This window comes from Bactrocera dorsalis, chromosome 2, assembly GCF_023373825.1.
Source record: "Bactrocera dorsalis isolate Fly_Bdor chromosome 2, ASM2337382v1, whole genome shotgun sequence".
In the NCBI taxonomy this organism is placed as follows: Eukaryota; Metazoa; Arthropoda; class Insecta; order Diptera; family Tephritidae; genus Bactrocera; species Bactrocera dorsalis.
This window is the reverse complement of record NC_064304.1, coordinates 19774008-19792089: the sequence shown is the minus strand read 5'-3', so window position 1 is coordinate 19792089 and position 18082 is coordinate 19774008. Positions and strand designations below refer to the sequence as shown.

The 18082-nt window shown below is 37.0% G+C and overlaps 3 protein-coding genes across 3 annotated transcripts; all 3 read left to right on the top strand.

Moving 5' to 3' along the window:
* Positions 1 to 3612: 3612 nt before the first annotated feature.
* On the top strand, positions 3613 to 4651 carry LOC105229878 (uncharacterized). The gene is made up of 2 exons (XM_011210367.4): positions 3613 to 3767; positions 3863 to 4651. Exons 1-2 carry the CDS (start codon positions 3753 to 3755, stop codon positions 4481 to 4483), a joined length of 636 nt encoding a protein of 211 aa, XP_011208669.2. The 5' UTR covers positions 3613 to 3752; the 3' UTR covers positions 4484 to 4651.
* Positions 4652 to 12000: 7349 nt separating this feature from the next.
* Positions 12001 to 13024, top strand: LOC105229880 (uncharacterized). The gene is made up of 2 exons (XM_019991644.2): positions 12001 to 12058; positions 12117 to 13024. The coding sequence occupies exons 1-2, from the start codon at positions 12044 to 12046 to the stop codon at positions 12861 to 12863; spliced, it is 762 nt and encodes a 253-aa protein (XP_019847203.2). The 5' UTR covers positions 12001 to 12043; the 3' UTR covers positions 12864 to 13024.
* A 2891-nt stretch (positions 13025 to 15915) lies between these two features.
* Positions 15916 to 17045, top strand: LOC105229879 (uncharacterized). Its single transcript, XM_011210368.3, has 2 exons — positions 15916 to 16023; positions 16094 to 17045. The coding sequence occupies exons 1-2, from the start codon at positions 16009 to 16011 to the stop codon at positions 16925 to 16927; spliced, it is 849 nt and encodes a 282-aa protein (XP_011208670.2). The 5' UTR covers positions 15916 to 16008; the 3' UTR covers positions 16928 to 17045.
* The last annotated feature ends 1037 nt before the right edge of the window (positions 17046 to 18082 follow it).

The following is an 18082-nucleotide window of genomic DNA, read 5'->3' as shown; positions in this document are numbered from 1 at the left end:
TCTAAGAACTCGAATTGACTGGAATTCATCCTTACCGCATCAACAAATTTTTAGCAGGTTCCAGGCACTTTTTCGGTTCAAAAAAATGAACCTGACTAGCTGTCCAAGAGAGATTATTCGCAACTTTGTTCACTCGATAATATGTTTAAAAGCTGATTATAAATTTCAAATAGTCATAAGAAGTACAGAACTTCAGTATTATTTACAATGCATCAAAAACTTCAATCGGATTTAAATTATGCCTTAGAACCTTCTTCAAACCGCGAAGTCATTATGTTTTGCAACACTCTCAACTTTAAACAATATTTCCTTTTAGGAACTTTTCAATATGCTCACAAAGTTTCGCGAAGGTGGCAACTCTAAGCACTTATGTACATATACAACGTATAGGTTATAGACGCTTTCACGCCCCCAACAAACGCTTTCATAATTGTTTCTTCATTTGTATGTGTGCATGTAAACTCGAACATCATTAGTCCTCACAACACATCGCCTCGGTTGATGTGTGAAGCTTTGACGCCGCAAAACAAACCAAATGACTGATAGCTTCGTCAATATCTGCTCACCCTGAATAACATTTATCATTTCTACCAAAAATATTGGAAAACGTTTGTTTTTTTTTTTATAAAATTTGTCTCATTACTGTTTTGCACCATAATTTACTAACTTAACTTAATGAATTTCTCTCAAAGTTAACAATTTTAATTATTGCCACCTTTTCAATGTTTTTATTGTGAACTAGTTTCGAGCTCCGGTTAGTTGATCGTTTCGGCATTGCATATTGCGGAAGGTTACGGACTTTCCTCTGGTTTAGTTTTAACTATTTTTTACGCATTTTTTTATGTTTTCGTTTCGATTGACGTAAAAAGTCAGCAACGTTGTTTACTAATTCGAGTTTAATAGTATTTAGCCTGAATTAATATAATATATACAGATAACATATATATGTCTAATAATAACTCGCATGATTCACAAGGCTAAACATTTTTAATACAAATTTATTTTGTGAAAGTTTATTTAAAAGCGCATGAATAAATAATAATGTAGGGTGACACTTTTATAAGAATTATTGAAGCCTTAATTCTTTGCGATTTGCCGATCATATATTATCACAAACCACTTCAAAGAAAGAGATGTAGAGAAAGTATAAATTCGGACGTGAGCCTAAACTATAGACAAAGTTCGGTAGTCCTTTTCCACTGACGGAAAAGTATCTACTTTTATTCGCATCTTCATTGTATCTATAAATAAACTCAAGCTCTTTATAAACAAATTTTACCTTCATATATTTTAAGTGATAATAACTGAATTCAATTTTCGTAAATTTCAACCGAAATATGCAAACAATTTCGAATTCAATTCAGCTTCAAATCAATTATTCGCTTCGTTATCTTCCCCCTAATGTGTTGCAAAAATCAAGTCCATTGTCTAAATTTCTATAAACGGAATTTCCGCAGATCATAACAAGGGAGTCGAACAAAAAAAGACTTAAAATAAACACGACTTCCATCGTTGCCCTTACGCACATTTCGGCGAGGTTAGCGAGCAATTTACATGCCCTGTTGGAAAATTATTAGACACGAAATAAATGGTTACACCACTTCAGCATTTTTAAAAAATTTGTTTTATTTGCTTGGAGATAACCTAGAATATGATATCTGGTGGAGATGGAAGCTTGTTAGAGTAAAAACATTTTTGAACAGAAAGAAATAATTCACGCAACGCCTGAAGTTTTTAAGTTTTTCTCAAAGCTGCTTTGGTACTAGCAAGATTTTAGCGTCCTTTTTTAAGGTTGCAGATCTAATTACTTATAAATATATTTGTAATATTTTAGCTAATTTATTTAATTAATTTTATATATTTAAAAAAAAAACAAATTTTCTCTTAAAAATTTAATTAAAAAAATAATCCTGTACAAATTGTTATAACTCTCTTGTACTTTTTGTATATATTGTGCCAATAAAAGAACCCCGAGTAAATGATATTTAAAAAAAATATACTTTTCTAAGTTCTAGGACTGTCCTTAATTATTGTGCCAAACATGAGCGCGATCTGTCAACTAGCTTGTTTAGAGCAGCTGTTTAAGTCGGTACAACTCAGTTTCATATTTACAATGGATCAAAATTTCGAATGAAGAATTTGTTTTAAATTTTGTATTTCTTACCGAATTTCGTCTGCGAAGTCGTTGCGAATGTTGAAAAAAGCCTACAGTAATTCAGTTTTATCAAAAGACAAACCTATGAATGGTACAAAGTCTTTAAAGACGGTCAAGAGATAGCTGAAGACGTGCCGTCTTCTTCAACTGATGGAAATATTAAAAAAAAAAATGAAGAATGTGGTGCTTGAAAATCGCAATCCATTGATTTTGTTGAATATTTTGGATATGAAACGCGTTCTTGCTCGACTCGAACCGATAAAGCTGAATTTTTTCGTAAACACTTTAGACAAGCTTGATCGTGCGAGTTCCAATCGCACTTTCATCGAGAGCCTTTTAACTGCCGATGACACATGCAAACAAGTCAACAATCGTCGGAATGGAACCCATTTTCAGTCGATTGAAGAGATAAAACAAAATTCGTTGAAGTAGCTGAATGCCATCCCAAAAAGGGCTTATGAAAAGTATATCGAGAGGACTCATTTCGTTGGCATAAGTGTATTACATCTGACAAGATCTCTGGAGCAATAAAATATAATGACGAGTGATGTATAATCTAAACGAACTAATAAAAGGTGAAAATGCTAAACGCTTTATAAAATCGCAGTGACTAAAATGGTTGAGCAACAAGAGAGCACAGAAGAAAGTTGTAGAAGCCACAGCATGCACCAGCAAAGCAAGGGATAGACCGCGATGAAGATAGATTGACGAACTCGAAGAAAACATGAGGAAGCTTGGCATACAAAATTTGAAAGAAACCGCAAGTGACCGGATGTCTGGATGTGACATGTGCAGCAAGGCTCACAAGATGCTCGCGAAGAGCTGTAGGGCCAAAAAGTGATAATGATGAGACCCTTTGCCCGGACAAGAAGCGGTGTTTGAAAGAAAGTCAGATGAGCATTTTTTCCAGTCTTCACGAAATTCTTCTATCAGTTCTTAACTGGCCTCAAAAACAGGTAAACACCAGGTCTCAATATATATTCGAATATTCAAGTGATCTAAAAAATCAAGAAAATAATTGAAAAATCGGTTTAACTCACGATTGAACGCAATTTCTTTGCCGGTATGAACTTTCTACAGTCACTGTAGTTTCGGCTTCAGATGGCGCCTGGCATACTGCTAAACGGAAAATTACTAATTTTTCCTCCAGGGTCATTTAAATAAATAAATTTTTGTCACTTCATGCGTATAACTGTGCGATTTTGCATTGGAAACTTTCTATGAAAAAATGTTAATCGTCTCCTTTGAACAAAGAGAATCAAGCTATTTTTATTATACTAAAATATTTTAATATTGTATCGATCGGCGTATTTTGTATTTTCAGTAAGATTGTCTTTGGAAACCTTCGTGCCACCAACAGCGCTACTCGTGTTTGTATTTTACATAGGTTGAATCACAATATCAAATTCACTGCTATGACGTCGATCAAGATAACGCTAGTGCAAAGCCTGAAGCGACTTCAACACTGGTATTTGACAACATCGAAAACTTGTTGCATTGGAGAGCTAAATGGTATAAAGATCGCGACGCGAACGAAAACTAATCATAATCAACTCGACACTCTTTCAAAACTGTACTTACTGCTGCAAGCCTGAAGATGCGTACATTTGTGGTAGGTGTACCAAGGATACTTTCAAAAGGATTCTGATTCCACCAAAACAGAGTCAACGAAAATTTCAACAATTTTTTTTGATTTTAAATTTGCAGGTTTTGTGCTTTGTTGCCGTCGCTTCGGCTCAATACAGCTACCCCCAACAAGGCGCTGTCGATCTCTCTGCTCCTATTGGTGCCGCTCAACTCTCCCAACCCATTCAACCTGTGAATGAGTACAACAAGGAGTTCTATAGCTACTCGGCACCTGAACATGAATTCGACGATGCTGGCGATGCAGGTCAACTTGCCAACTCGCTGAAGAAGAACTTGCGTGTTGTCTTCATTAAGGGACCCGAAAACACCGGACTTGAGAATGCTGCTTTGCAATTGGCTAAATCTGCTGGTGATGAACGCACCGCCATCTATGTCCTCAGCAAACAGGCTGATATCGGCGATTTGGCCAACAAATTGAACTCGATCAACCACCAAAACCAGAAACCCGAAGTGCACTTCGTCAAATACCGCACCCCAGCTGATGCTGAGAATGCACAACGCGCCATTCAGTCACAATACGACTCATTGCCCGGTCCATCCACCAGCAACAATGGCGGTGCTGCACCAGTTCTGAACTTTGCATCACAAGCGCCAGTTGCTCCAGCCCCAGCCCCAGTGGCACCAGCCAACTCGTACATTCCACCACAAGCGTCGTATTTGCCACCCGGCAGAAGAGTCTAAGCTTTGATACGCTCGATTTGATTGTTGATTAATTTTAAAGAATTCTTTGTTACTTAGATTATTTTTAGCTCTTAATATAAGATCACAGCAGCATCACAAAATACTAGAAAAATTTCCTGTTCAATATAGCAAATAAAAACATAAAGAAACTGAATTATAAAATGTAAAGCCAAGTTGTTTAATATTTCAAATTTATTAAGATATTAAGTAAGAAAGTGTGAAAGTTTTATGGTTCCCTTACATTTTTACCAAATAAGCTACAGAGCTGATCTTAAAATGAATGCTTAACAGTGTCGGAAAAAATGTCTAGAGTCCAGTTAGAACTCCTTCAAGAGGCACTAGATGAACTTGACACTCTACTGTGGGGAAGTGTTCGTTGTTAACCAACGGTTTTCGAACTCAGGCGAAGCTTTTAACTCAAGCGCTAAAGAACGACGGAAGATCGACTATTTGTTTTACAATATAATTTTGTGGTTTATGGATAGCAACTGCTGGCTGAGCTCATCCAGTATTAAGTCCGACTGCATCTGTTGGAACCACATATAGTCAAAGTCCATATAATCCAATTCGGGCCAAAAATATTCAGTTATCATTGAGCGGTTCCCAATCACAGTAACGTGCTCTTCTTGATCATTTCAGAAGAAGTACGGCCTAATGACTAATTTCGACTCGTTTTTGGATCGTATATTTTTCCATAATGAAACGGCAAACCTTTCTGAAGAGAAATGTCAAAAGAACGGAGAAATTATGGCGTCATTTGTTCTTCCTATCGGTCTACTTTTGTAGCGTCCCTATTGAAAAACCCATTACAAGAAATTCCATATTCTTGTATGAAGTAACTCATATCTGTGAGTACTTATTTGACAAGTAGGCCAAAATAAGTTGACGAAAAGGGAACCTTGAAGTAAAGAAAAGAATAAAAGTATGTGCAAGATTTGATCAGATCGTCAGAATCTTATATTGAAGAGCAAGCGATATTCTCAGACAAATTTAGGGTTAGACAACCTTCCGAGATCATAGCCAAGTGATCAGACGAGTTTTCTTTGAATGGTTTAACATAATTTGTGCGAAAATGTTGATATTGCTAGTTTCGAAAAGATTCAACTGGCAATAATAACAGAGAAGATTCCCGACTTTCAAGATTTTGATTTTCTTTTATGACATTTATGAGAATATAACCGGTAGGACTCGGTTATATATCCGACTAGTCACAATAATTACACAAACAATTCCTATTATTATCAACAATCCCTAAAATTATCAGAGGATTATATAACAACAACAAAAACTATAACAACAAACAAAACCACAATTGCTTGAAGCAACCCCTACTTTCGCTATATCAACAGTAACCGTGACCAATTACATCCATTTCGTGGGCTTATATCTTTGCAGTCGTAAATACATATTAGCATAATTACTTCTCTCTCATAAATAATGCCTGAAAAGCATAAAATTCGTATAACTTGTCGAAATGCACCGCCACACATAAAAAAGAAAACTTAAAGCTGACGCTTTCTTTGGATCGTGGGGTAGACATTGGCCAAACGGGCTTTGGTTTTCTAAAACCTCCCAACACATTATCAGCTTAAAATGGTGAAATGTTGGTTAATGATGTTTTCTTTTTTAAAGCGTTGCTAAGGCATATAAATTGACACATAAAACAGCCCCCGCGACAGTAAAAACCAAAAATAGTTTTTAAGCACACACATTGGCACATTACGCTTGGATTGCTATGGAGCGTGGACTGAGGTCGTGGAATGCGCTAATATTTGCTGTCGATATTTTATTATGTGGTTTTTTTGTTGTTTTAAACGAGAAATTCCAATGCACTCATAAAAATGCAAATCAGAGCGCTCAATGCAAGAGCAAACAGTCCCCATCCAGCTTCTTATTAACACATATGTATATATGTATGTGTGTGTTAAAAGACCGCGGGCCTAAAATATTATGCACAACAACAACTAGCAAATGTTCCAGCATTCACGCAGCTTTTGCATAAAAACAATACCGGTAAATTAAATAAATAAGTTAAATGTTGCGGGCACGTATTTATTTTTTCTTTTCAAATATGGTAGCATTAAGTCTAGCGATCGATAAAATCACAAAATATTGCAAGAGGAACAAGGTTTACTCATACATAACTAAATTTTCTGTACCTGAAAAGGTCTTCTTTATGTTATAGTATCAGACCAAAAATTTCACCTGCTGTCCAAAATCTCTGCTCCTGGAAACAGTCAGCGCCTAAGCGTCATTTGTAGGTACTGCCATATAACCCTAATAATTTCCACTATCGTGACTCTTCATTTCCATATTTTGGTGGACCTTGTTCGGTACCCAGTTTTGTTAGAGGATAAAATCTAAGATGTATGAAATATTCAGACATTCGCTAAGACTCTGTTCCATTATTCCTTTTAAAAACACGGTTGAGACGATAAGATTTCCATTTTTTATACCCACTCCACAAGTTCCAATGAACATTTATTGTGGTTGGAAGTCGGTAAATACTTTTTTTATATTTTTTTTTTTTTGAAAGGTCCGGTATTTAGTACTGAAATTTTAAATGACTTTTCTCTAAACTTTTTCTAATGAGTATTGAATAGTTTTCGTTTCGGATTTATCAAATGATTTTTCATGATAATGGAGATTTCTAAAGATAAACCTAAAAAATTGCCAACGTTTTACTCATATTCAAGAGAATATCAATAATGGTCTAAACTGCCCGAAGAATTAGTTATTTTCTAATGCATTTCGTGCTATATGATAATGCTAACATGATTTTAATTATTTGCCTCATGATCTATTTGAACATTTATAGTTAATCAAACTTTAGACAACGGACCATGAAGGAATTGGGAAAACCAAATAGACGTTTAGTCCACATTTCCTGTGAGCTTTAGTTACGTAGGTACGCTTTTTACCATATCACGGATGATCTATTTCGAGGTTCCCTACTTTTTTAAGAAAAAACACGGAATCTTCAAATTTAATCTGGATCATTAGAAAGAACAATATTTGTTCGAGCTTCTCGACTAGTAACTCGCGAATGGCGGGCATGAAATTTTGGTTAAAGATCTGAATCGAAGCGCGAGATTATTCGTATAGACTTTAGACTTTACATGTTCCACCGGGAAAAGTCCAACGGTGTGATATCACACGATCTTGAGGGCCAATCCACCGGCTCAAAACGTGAAACTACCTGCTCACCGAAGTGTTCTTTCAATAAATCCATTGATTGATATGATGTGTGGGAAATGTCGCCGTCTTGTTGAAAGCAAATATCGCACGAGCTTCAATTTCAAGCATCATGACGCGATAATGGATCTTCTTTGAACTTTTCAAGAGCTCATAGAGCAAAGCGATGTCACCTCTTCACTGCGTACTTGATGTGGTCTATTCGGTCGAATATTATCCAATAATGAATGCTGGGTCTCAAGATAGGTGATGGTGTTGCGAATAGTAGGCTCAGTATCCCGATTATGTTAACCTCGAAACATATTTTTTATAGAATGTGAACTTTCGTAATAAATTTGTGAACTTATATACTGAACATAAATAACATGACAACGTGATCCGTCAGAAAAAAGCTATTGAAAAAAATGCTTCTACTTGAATCTCCAGTTATTTCGGGATTTGGCTATCCTAGTTTTGCAATCTGGTAACTCACAACTTTATCGTAAAGTTTGACATTCATTCATACTCAGATTGTGTATAATTACGAGCGATATGTTCGTTGTTTACAGTAACAAACAAGGACCAAACAAGGACCAGTGTTGAGCTCGTAGATGACTGATGCTGTGATCTCACAAAAAATTATGACACTTTTGTTCTCTAATCCCGAAATTCATGAGATTATCTGGTTAAAGGCAATTATAACTCTTATAGTATTTACAAATTTACGAAATTACAAAATCCGTAATGAAAATGCACAAATGATAAAATTATCTATTCGTTAGCCCTTTTATCAACGCGAACAAAAATAGTTCGACTTACGGTAAATGTCGATAGATTTCAATAATCGATAACAATACTAATTCTCGATAACGATTAATATTACCCACCACTATGATATAAAAATCCACTATTGTACCAACTAAATGTGGGTCAAACAAACAAATTCACCTAAATTTGATTTCAACAATAAAAACTTCACTATTTTTATCTATCTGCGATTAATTGAATATTTATAAGCCATTAACGCATCCAAGTTGTGTATATGTACATATGTTTGGAATCATGTTGGTGGATGTGTATGTTAAAATGACACGCTCTTGTATATGTACATATGTTCATGTTTAGTAAATGTTTTGTTGTTGTCATTTGGAAAATCAAATCGCATAAATATGAGCAATGAAAATACTTGGCTTTAAATCCAGCAGTTTTGTTGTAATTTTATTTGTGGCTTGACGGCCGTTGAACCCATAAAACGCCGCGCAGAAGAACTCATCTGTATAAATGCTAATTTGTGTTTGTGGCTATGCACATAATTTTGAACATTGTTATAGAAAGATTTATGCAAATGAAAATCAATTTTAAACGCCTGTCATAATACATAACATTTTGCATTAGCAATTTGAGATCTTATCGCAAGCCAATTGACAAATGTTTAACTACTTCCGTTTGGCTTTGTTCGACAATTATAAATGTTTAGTAGCGAAGCTGATTATGTGTATGTAGTTGGTGATTTTGTGATTTGTTTGGAGTGTCGAAGCATGAAAAATGTAAAAATGTATAGCAAACCTTTTAAAGGCGAGAAATGTTAGTGTCTTAGGTATCTTAAGATTAGCTTTCTGTTCCACTGAGTGACGTATAACCTTAGATTAAACGCTTAAGATAGCTGACTCAAGCTTAGGCCAGCCAACCGTAAAACCAAAATCCATATTACGTATGGCGACTAGCAGGAGTATACATTAGTAGGCGACTAGCAAAGTAAAGAGCACAGCTACAACAAAATTTGTTTTATGCATGACCAGCGGCTACTATTCACAGGCAACTTGGTTTCCCGTCCCTATATTTGATTACTGATTACATCTTGTATCACTAAGATAACTAGACAATTTATTAAATTAAAACTACTTATTTAAAAATTGTAAAATTATTCCAAGTTTTTACACTACGCAATCTTTTTACAATCATTCAAAGCTTGATTGAACTGATGTGTGCGTTATCATGGAGAAAATATTCAACGAGTTCACTTGATATCTATTTCCAATGATACATTGAAAATGTTTTAGAGAACCCACTCATAAACACAAGTATTTAACTGTCACAAAGCACTCAGTGAAGATCGTGAAGTTATCGAAAATTTGCCTCGTGCGACTCCCCCATTCATTTCTGTTAATGAAGGCAACATAGAAAAAGTTAAAGAAATAATTCTTGAAAATTTTCATCTCTTAAGAATCAACTCAAAGGACTGTCCGGAAACGCATCACTACTAGTGTCAAGATGGGTTTATGAATATGACGTTCAAACTGTTCAATGATCTAGCGATCCAAAAATAAGCAAAAACCGAAAACACCCAAAATTTCTGAAGGCATTGCAAGCCATTACAGCAGGGGCTTATCACAAATACAGGTATATAGGAAATTCGATTAAGCGTTGGTAAACTTGTATTGACTCAGGGAATTTAAAGGCGATAAGTGTTCCACGGGAAGTGGGCGTAAGTGTACCCGATTTCGTTCACTTTAAACTGGACAGAGAAGATGTAATGAAAAACTTTTGAACTAAATATGGTGCAGCGTAGTTGGAACTGAGATTTCTCCAAAAAATAAGTGTAGTCATGTACATTGACCAAGTAAGTTCGCATTCCATCAACATTATAGAAAATATGTACATTAAAGCCATATATTAAAGATTATATTATTCTAGGCTCATTGTGAAACCATTGGTACTAAGATTCAATCAATCTGTTGTTTCCTCTCTGAACCACTCTATTCTTTTTATGAAGTTCATCACTACAAAAAGTTTTATCTGTGCATTTATTTTGCTATATTCACGTAAAATATTTATTATAGTCTTCTTTTCTTCTACCTCCTCATAGCTACTCCAATAGTCATTTTATATTCTCCCATATCTGCCAATTAGACAGTGATCTGTTACCGCTCCCACTGTTCTTGCTAGTACTCCTTTTTTAAAGCTTAAAATAAAGCTCATTAACCGTCCGGTTGACTTAAAACACGCAGAATGTGAAGGAAATCATATATGTATAGTATATGCCAGGCAAAGACTTACTTTATTTGTCAATTTCCATTTTTACATATTTTACTTGAAGCATGTTGCACGTTCTTTAATAGAAGCATATTATTGATCGACTGATGAGACAACACTTATCTTGACGGAATGTAATTGTTTTTACAAAAGCACACACAACAAAAGCAATGAAAAATTAGATGAGTTCAACAGTACATCAACTAATGGGGACGTAATCCCTGTAAGGGGCCAAAGTGTTCAACATGGTGGTATAACCGTATTACAAAATGCCTTAAAGAAATGGTAAATGCAGAACGTCTCTAGCTGCTATACACATGGTAAGGACAACAGAATATCAAGCATGTTTTGATTATGACGAATTATTGAGCATTGTCTTTATGACTATCCTGTTTTTAGCCGATTGCCATATTAACCCTAAATGATGGTGTATCAAATCCAGCGAAGTTTTAAAAAGTGTCAGAACAAGACTCAATCAGGAGCACCATGAAACTGGCTATGACTTCAATATCACTTCCACATCTATGGGAACAACCAACTAAATAAAAAGTGATTTTAAATATTATCTCCTAAGTCAAATACACGACACCTCACAACGTCAGTGCTCGCCTCTCAATTATAAACTAAAAATCTGCAGTCACGAAGCCCTCATATACTTATGTACTGTACAAAATATTCAAAGAAAAAGTTATTAAATGACCGTCTTTGGAATTCCACTCATTCATTTGCATGTGTAAATAAAAATTTCGTTTTCCTCTTTCATAGGTATTTTGACCAAATCCGCCCACCATTGTTGCATAAATTTGCACCCGATTTAAGATGCAACTTATTCAATATAACCGCATATTAATGAAGTGTTGTGGTTTTGTCAATCAAAGTTATGGCGATGACGAATGCAAACAAACGTCCAAAGAGAGAAAAATGAGTCCAAATGCAAATTTTGACGCCAAATTTGAATGGTTCCGTCTCTTGATGACGGCACTTGAGCGCTTAACAACTTACAACACAATTAACTGCGCATATTCAAGAAAACATATCTAAAACGCTGGGCGACCTTTAAAGGCAGTTAGTGTATCGGATATACATATATATAAATAGATATTAGTTTGCATAAATTTTTCTCATTTATACTCTGCATTATTGTTTCAAAAGAATTTTGGAATTTTCTCTTTTCGGTTATGATTGTGTATTTTTGGCAATTTGGATCATAAAACCTTAATTGCATTTTGAACACTTTTGCATATTTTCCCACAACTTGGTTTTGCTATATAATTGTCTGTAGAATCATTGACAGCAACAGAAAACACTAGACTTTCAAACTGTAACAACCATCCATCCGAAACAAACTACAAAATGCGTGTATTTTTGGTAAGAGAATTTAAAATAACAGCAACAACAAACAAATACTCATCGGCAATATTTACAGGTTCTGTGCTCCGTCATCTCTGCGACATACGCAGCCAGTCTCGGCTACAACTATGGTCCAGTGCTTGGTGGTGGATTAAGCGGTGGCCAAATTAGCGGCCCAAGCTACGGTGGTCAAGCTCTGAGTGGCCCCAGCTACGGTGGTCAAGCTCTAGGCGGTCCGAGTTACGGTGGGGTCAGTTATGGTGGTCCCAGTTATGGCGGACAAGCACTAGGTGGCCCCAGTTTTGGCGGCTTTGCTCCTGCTGCCCCAAGCTACAGTGCTCCTGCTCCCGCTCCCGTTGAGGTTAACAAGGAATTCTATACCTACACAGCACCCGAGCATGAATTCAGTGAAATCGGTAATGCCGGTGATATCGCTAACGCCTTGAAGAAAAACTTGCGTGTTATCTTCATTAAGGGACCTGAAAACTCTGGACTCGAGAATGCTGCCGTACAATTGGCCAAATTGGCTGGAGAAGAACGCACCGCCATCTATGTACTCAACAAACAGGCTGACATCGGCGATTTGGCTAACAAACTCAACTCGCTCAACAATCAACACGCCCACAAACCCGAAGTACACTTTGTCAAGTACCGTACCCCAGCCGATGCTGAGAATGCCAAGCAAGCCATTCAGTCTCAATATGATGGTTTGGGCGGTAATACTAGCCGTTACAATGGCGGTGTTGCACCAGTGTTGGACTTCGCCTCAAAGGCACCCGCACCAGTCGGTAGCATAGAGAACACCTACTTGCCACCAAACTAAGTGGTGTAAATATTCGTGTTGACTATTCACCGTTTGGTTTGTTGAATGTTATTTAGTTCTTAAAGTTCCTGTTCATTTGTTGTTAAATCTAACCAAAAATACATAAATAAATGTTAAGTTTAATAAGTCTTGTATAACTCAATCATATTTCTAAAAAAAATTAGTGTTTCGTATGAAATCGAAAAGTGTTTGAAAACAGTTTGTCAGGTGAAGGGGAGCAAGAGATTTGAGTGATTAAAAACGAATTGAATGGTAAAGTTTTAGGTATTAAAAAGATCTACAACTTTTAAATGTTTTCGTGTAGTATATTTGAACTTATGATACAACGTCTCATAAAAGCATTATTCGATAACTTGTTGTCATTTTGAAGAAACGTTACTGTTCTAGAGACCCTCAATCTTATTGGCAAGAAACTGGAGTGGGCGATGACAACATCTCATGAGTCGGCATTACAAGTTTTCGAGAGAAAGGTTTTGCGGAAAATGTATGGTCCTTTGCGCATTGGCAACGGCGAATACGCCGACCGATGGAACGATGAGCTGTATGAGATATATGACCGCATTGACATAGTTCAGCGAATTAAGAGATGTCGTCCAAATGGATGAACTCACTTCAGCTCTGATAGAATTAGTACCCGTTGGAGGAAGCAGAGGACCTCTACTCCGTTGGAAAGACCAGGTGCAGAAGGACCTAAAAGGCGACTAATCCAAATTTCACGGTATCAGGCCTGTAAACTCTATTCAAACCCAAACCAAAACCAAAACTGTCTGAGAAGATTTTTGTAAAGAATCCCATCTTAATAACGTCATATAGTGTAAGCCGATCGCACGTGTACATCGCGAGTTACTAATAACTAAAGCCGTTTAACAGAAAACGTATGTATTTATTTTTTGCTACATCTTTTCATATGGTTTACAGTCTGTCAAGTCAGAGCGTGGTCGGGTTAATTTATAAAATAATTATTTTATGAAACTTTCATATTTATAGTACATATATACATTGTACACATTACAAACAATGATGCAATTTGGTCAATAATGTGTCCAGTCACCACCGACGTCGATAATTGCCTGGCATCTCCGAGGCATGCTTTCTACGAATTTCGTAAGACAACTGCTTCAAAGTGTATGTGCGTCTTCCACGAAACTTCTGTTTAATACATGCCCACACATTTTCAATAGAGTTTGCATCGGGCGACTGCGACGGCCAATCCAATGTAACGATGCCTAATTGAGTTTTCCACTGAGTACAGAGCTTGCTGCGGTGTTTAGGATTTTTGTCCTCCTGCAGAATTCAATCTTCATGTTTTCTGACCAACCATCGTTTGGCAGATAGCAGTAAAACCTTTTTGTAGATTTTTATCATTTTCTCGGCATTTAGGTTAACAGTTAAGAGCTACAAAGTGCCGAATCCCTGCTTTGAGAAGCAGCCCCAAAGATGCACCTTTATTCCATGTTTTACGGTCCGCTGAACAAGCCTATTGGTGGAAGTTATTCAGGCTCGCGTGAGGACAGAACGTGGCCATATAGAACATTCATCAGTAAAAATGACATTTTCAAAATCTCTATCAATATTCTCATGCGCCCAAGCGAGTCGCTTTGTCACAAGTTTTTCAGTCAACAGAGACTTCTTCATTGTGTTGCGCCATTTCAGATCATGAGTATGAAGAAGAGTTCGGATAGTTTCGTAGGATATATTTAAACCTATGCCATTAATTTTGCTTGACCTTGCCGCAGTGTTAAAGAAGGACAGATGCACTATTCTTTATTCATCTTTTTTGTTCACTTTTCCTATCGAACCACGTTCTGGCAAATCATCGTAATTTTTAGCCACTATGTACGAGTATATATCGCTGTATCCACTTCTGTACAAATGTCTTCGACTTTCTCATATATTTAGCAGCCGCTGATTGCGACATTTTGTGACCTTTCGGGTGGATACAAACACAGCCTCGTAGCGCGATGCGTACCTAGCATCCATGGCGTTTAGCGTGATTCTCTTTCAAAAGATAAACGACAACTGAACCTTTGTTGACAATGCATCAAGGACAAACCTTTCCTCTATTGGCTCGCGAAGGAATTAGAGCGAAATCTTTATTAACTGTCGGTAAAGTTCTCTTACTTGAAAGACTGTATGTTAGACAAATTTTGATCATCATAAAGATATTATGTGTGAGATTCTGACTTCGGTCTTAAGTCCGACAAAATATACCACTACCGGAATATAAAACTCGTAAAATTATATCCCGCTCTCCGAATCCAATGAGGACTCTGTTGCTTAGAAACCTAGGTCATTGCATTAACCACCGAGCTTAAACAGCTAACAAACTTGGATATACAACAACAACAAATTAATTAATCGAAATCAAACTAACTTACTGATTATCTAAGCTAACGAACTAAAACAACACCTACACTTGTTGCCGATGATGCGTTCGCTTCAACAGCCAATCGCTCAATGCAGGGAGAACTAGCTCTTCGACAGCATATATATGATTTTAATATATGTAAATCCAAGCCAAAATTAAAAATAACTGTGTAGGGATGAAATTTGGTTATGAAAGCAATTACTTTTTTGTTACTTTACCTAGTTGGCACCAAATAAACCGCGAATATTCGCGACATCTGATATTTTATTTAATTATTTTCGAAGATTTCTCTGCTTGTGGTTTTTCTTTGCAAAAAATATTCGCAAGCCGATCGAATTCGCTCAACTGATCCGTGCCAATTTTGAATTGCTTCGCTTTCGATTATCATCACGCATTTGAACATTTACAATCGAATAATGCAAAAACCGCGGAATATATTAAATATTTATATTTTGAAGAGTGTGACAAATAACAAAATATGCAAACTGGTCAATTTAACCGCCGTAGACACGACCTTCAATAGGTAGCCGCTCATAAGTGAATTTTAAATGCGAATTTCGCATTCATATTTTCATAATTTTTGCAAATATTTCATAACTTTTCATTACACTTGAGTTCAAATATCATTAAAATATCAAATTTTTCGCAAATTTCTTTTTTTATTTTTACATTTTTGCACAGAAACAAAATTCGTATAAATTTGTCGACAAATTTGTACAGATCAACAGTAAGCAGTTGATTCGCAAACTAAAGCCACAACCAAACCTAAGCTACGAAATGCGTGCCTTTGTTGTAAGTCAGCAAAGTGTTTCGATCTCTGAGCCAAGCTAACCCACACTGTTCAATCATTTTACAATTCCAGATCCTGTGCTCCGTCGTCTCTGCGACCTACGCAGCCAGTCTCGGCTACAACTATGAGATCAACAACGGACCAGCGCTCGGTGGTGGATTAAGCGGTGGCCCAAGCTACGGTGATCAAGCTCTAGGCGGTCCCAGTTATGGTGGTCAAGCTCTGGGTGGCCCCAGCTATGGCGGTCAAGCCCTAGGTGGTCCAAGTTACGGCGGACAAGCTCTTGGTGGTCCCAGTCTCGGCGGTCATGGTGCTTCGGGTCCAAGTTTCGGTGGTCATGGTGCTTCAGGTCCAAGTTTCGGCAACGTTGGACACGCTGGTCCAAGCTACAATGCACCCGCTGAGGTTAACAAGGAATTCTTCACCTACACTGCACCCGAACATGAGTTCAACGATGCTGGTGATGCCGGTGATCACGCCAACTCATTGAAGAAAAACTTGCGTGTTATCTTCATTAAGGGACCTGAGAACTCTGGACTCGAGAATGCTGCTTTGCAATTGGCTAAATCAGCCGGCGAAGAACGCACTGCCATCTATGTGCTCAGCAAACAGGCTGACATCGGTGATTTGGCCAACAAATTGCAATCACTCAACCACCAAAACGCACACAAACCTGAAGTACACTTCGTCAAATACCGTACCCCAGCCGACGCTGAGAATGCCAAACAAGCTATTCAATCGCAATACGAAGGTTTGGGCGGTCACACTAGCAGCCACAATGGTGGTGTTGCACCAGTATTGGATTTCGCCTCGAAGGCACCGGCACCAGCACCAGTTGCTCAGCAATATGGTGGATCACCAGTCGGTGGTGTGGAGAACACCTACCTGCCACCAAACAAAGTCTAAATGCGTAAACGCTTTGTTCGATGAGGGCGGCACGCCATTTCTGCCACTAGTTAGGTTGTTGAATATTTTCTAAGCTTCAGTGTTCCTTACTGATTACATTTATATAACAGCAAAAAATCAAAAACCAAAAATAAATGTTACGACAATTTTAAGTATAATTCGAAATAACGACATTTTGTTTCTATGGACGATCAGTCACCTATCGACAGCGTCAATCACCTATCAATCAGCGATCAATCAATACCTTGCATACTTTTAGGCTGAACAAAATGCAATTTAGTGTTAACACTAAATCTATGAGTAATCGGTTGCCAAAAAGAAGTAATAACTGTATACACAGCGTTCACAGGCATTATTTTAGGAAAAAAACTTTGATGCAGCCGAGCATTAGGTTGTCAGTGAAATTGGAATTAAAGTATTGTGAAATATTTTTGATGCCGTTGAAGGAGTATTGATATATATTATATATGATGCAAGTTTGGGACTTTGGGGGAAAAAATATTAATTCGTCTGCATTAATGCTGTTGCCTTCAAAATAGTAGCCATTTGGTTATGCTCTTGTGCCAAAGCTACTTGCAATCGTCGAAACTCTTCTCAAACTCGATATAAGGGATAGATGTAGACTTTAGCACCTTTAGCGATTTTCTATCTATCTGCCCTTCAATGTGCTTTTTATATTTGAAAAAAAAAAGGAAAAGGTGACAAGGACCCATATCTGGCGAATATGGAGGCTAGGGTAACGTAAGATTATTATTTTGGGCCAAGATTTCACAAATATGCAAAGTAGTGTGAACTTTTTACAAACAAAAATCGCGAAACTCATGAAATCATATCTAAACTTAACGGCTGATACAGACAAAGTAAGCAATGAATATGCCAAACACAACAATTTTATTGTACTTCTGGAGCCTAAAGGGCTGACATGGCTGACATGGCGGCCATGTTTTTTTACGGATTTTTGGCAAATTTTTCAGTGTATATAGTAAGGTTTGGCATTACATCACGTCACATTAAACTTTCGTTCAAGACTTGAAAATTGCCCAAGTTCACATTCTCCGGTGGTTAATGAAAGAGCTCTTCGCGCAAAACACGCTCTTCTCAAATGAGGCTCATTTCTCGCTTAACGGCTTCGTCTGCAAACAAAATTGTGGCTAC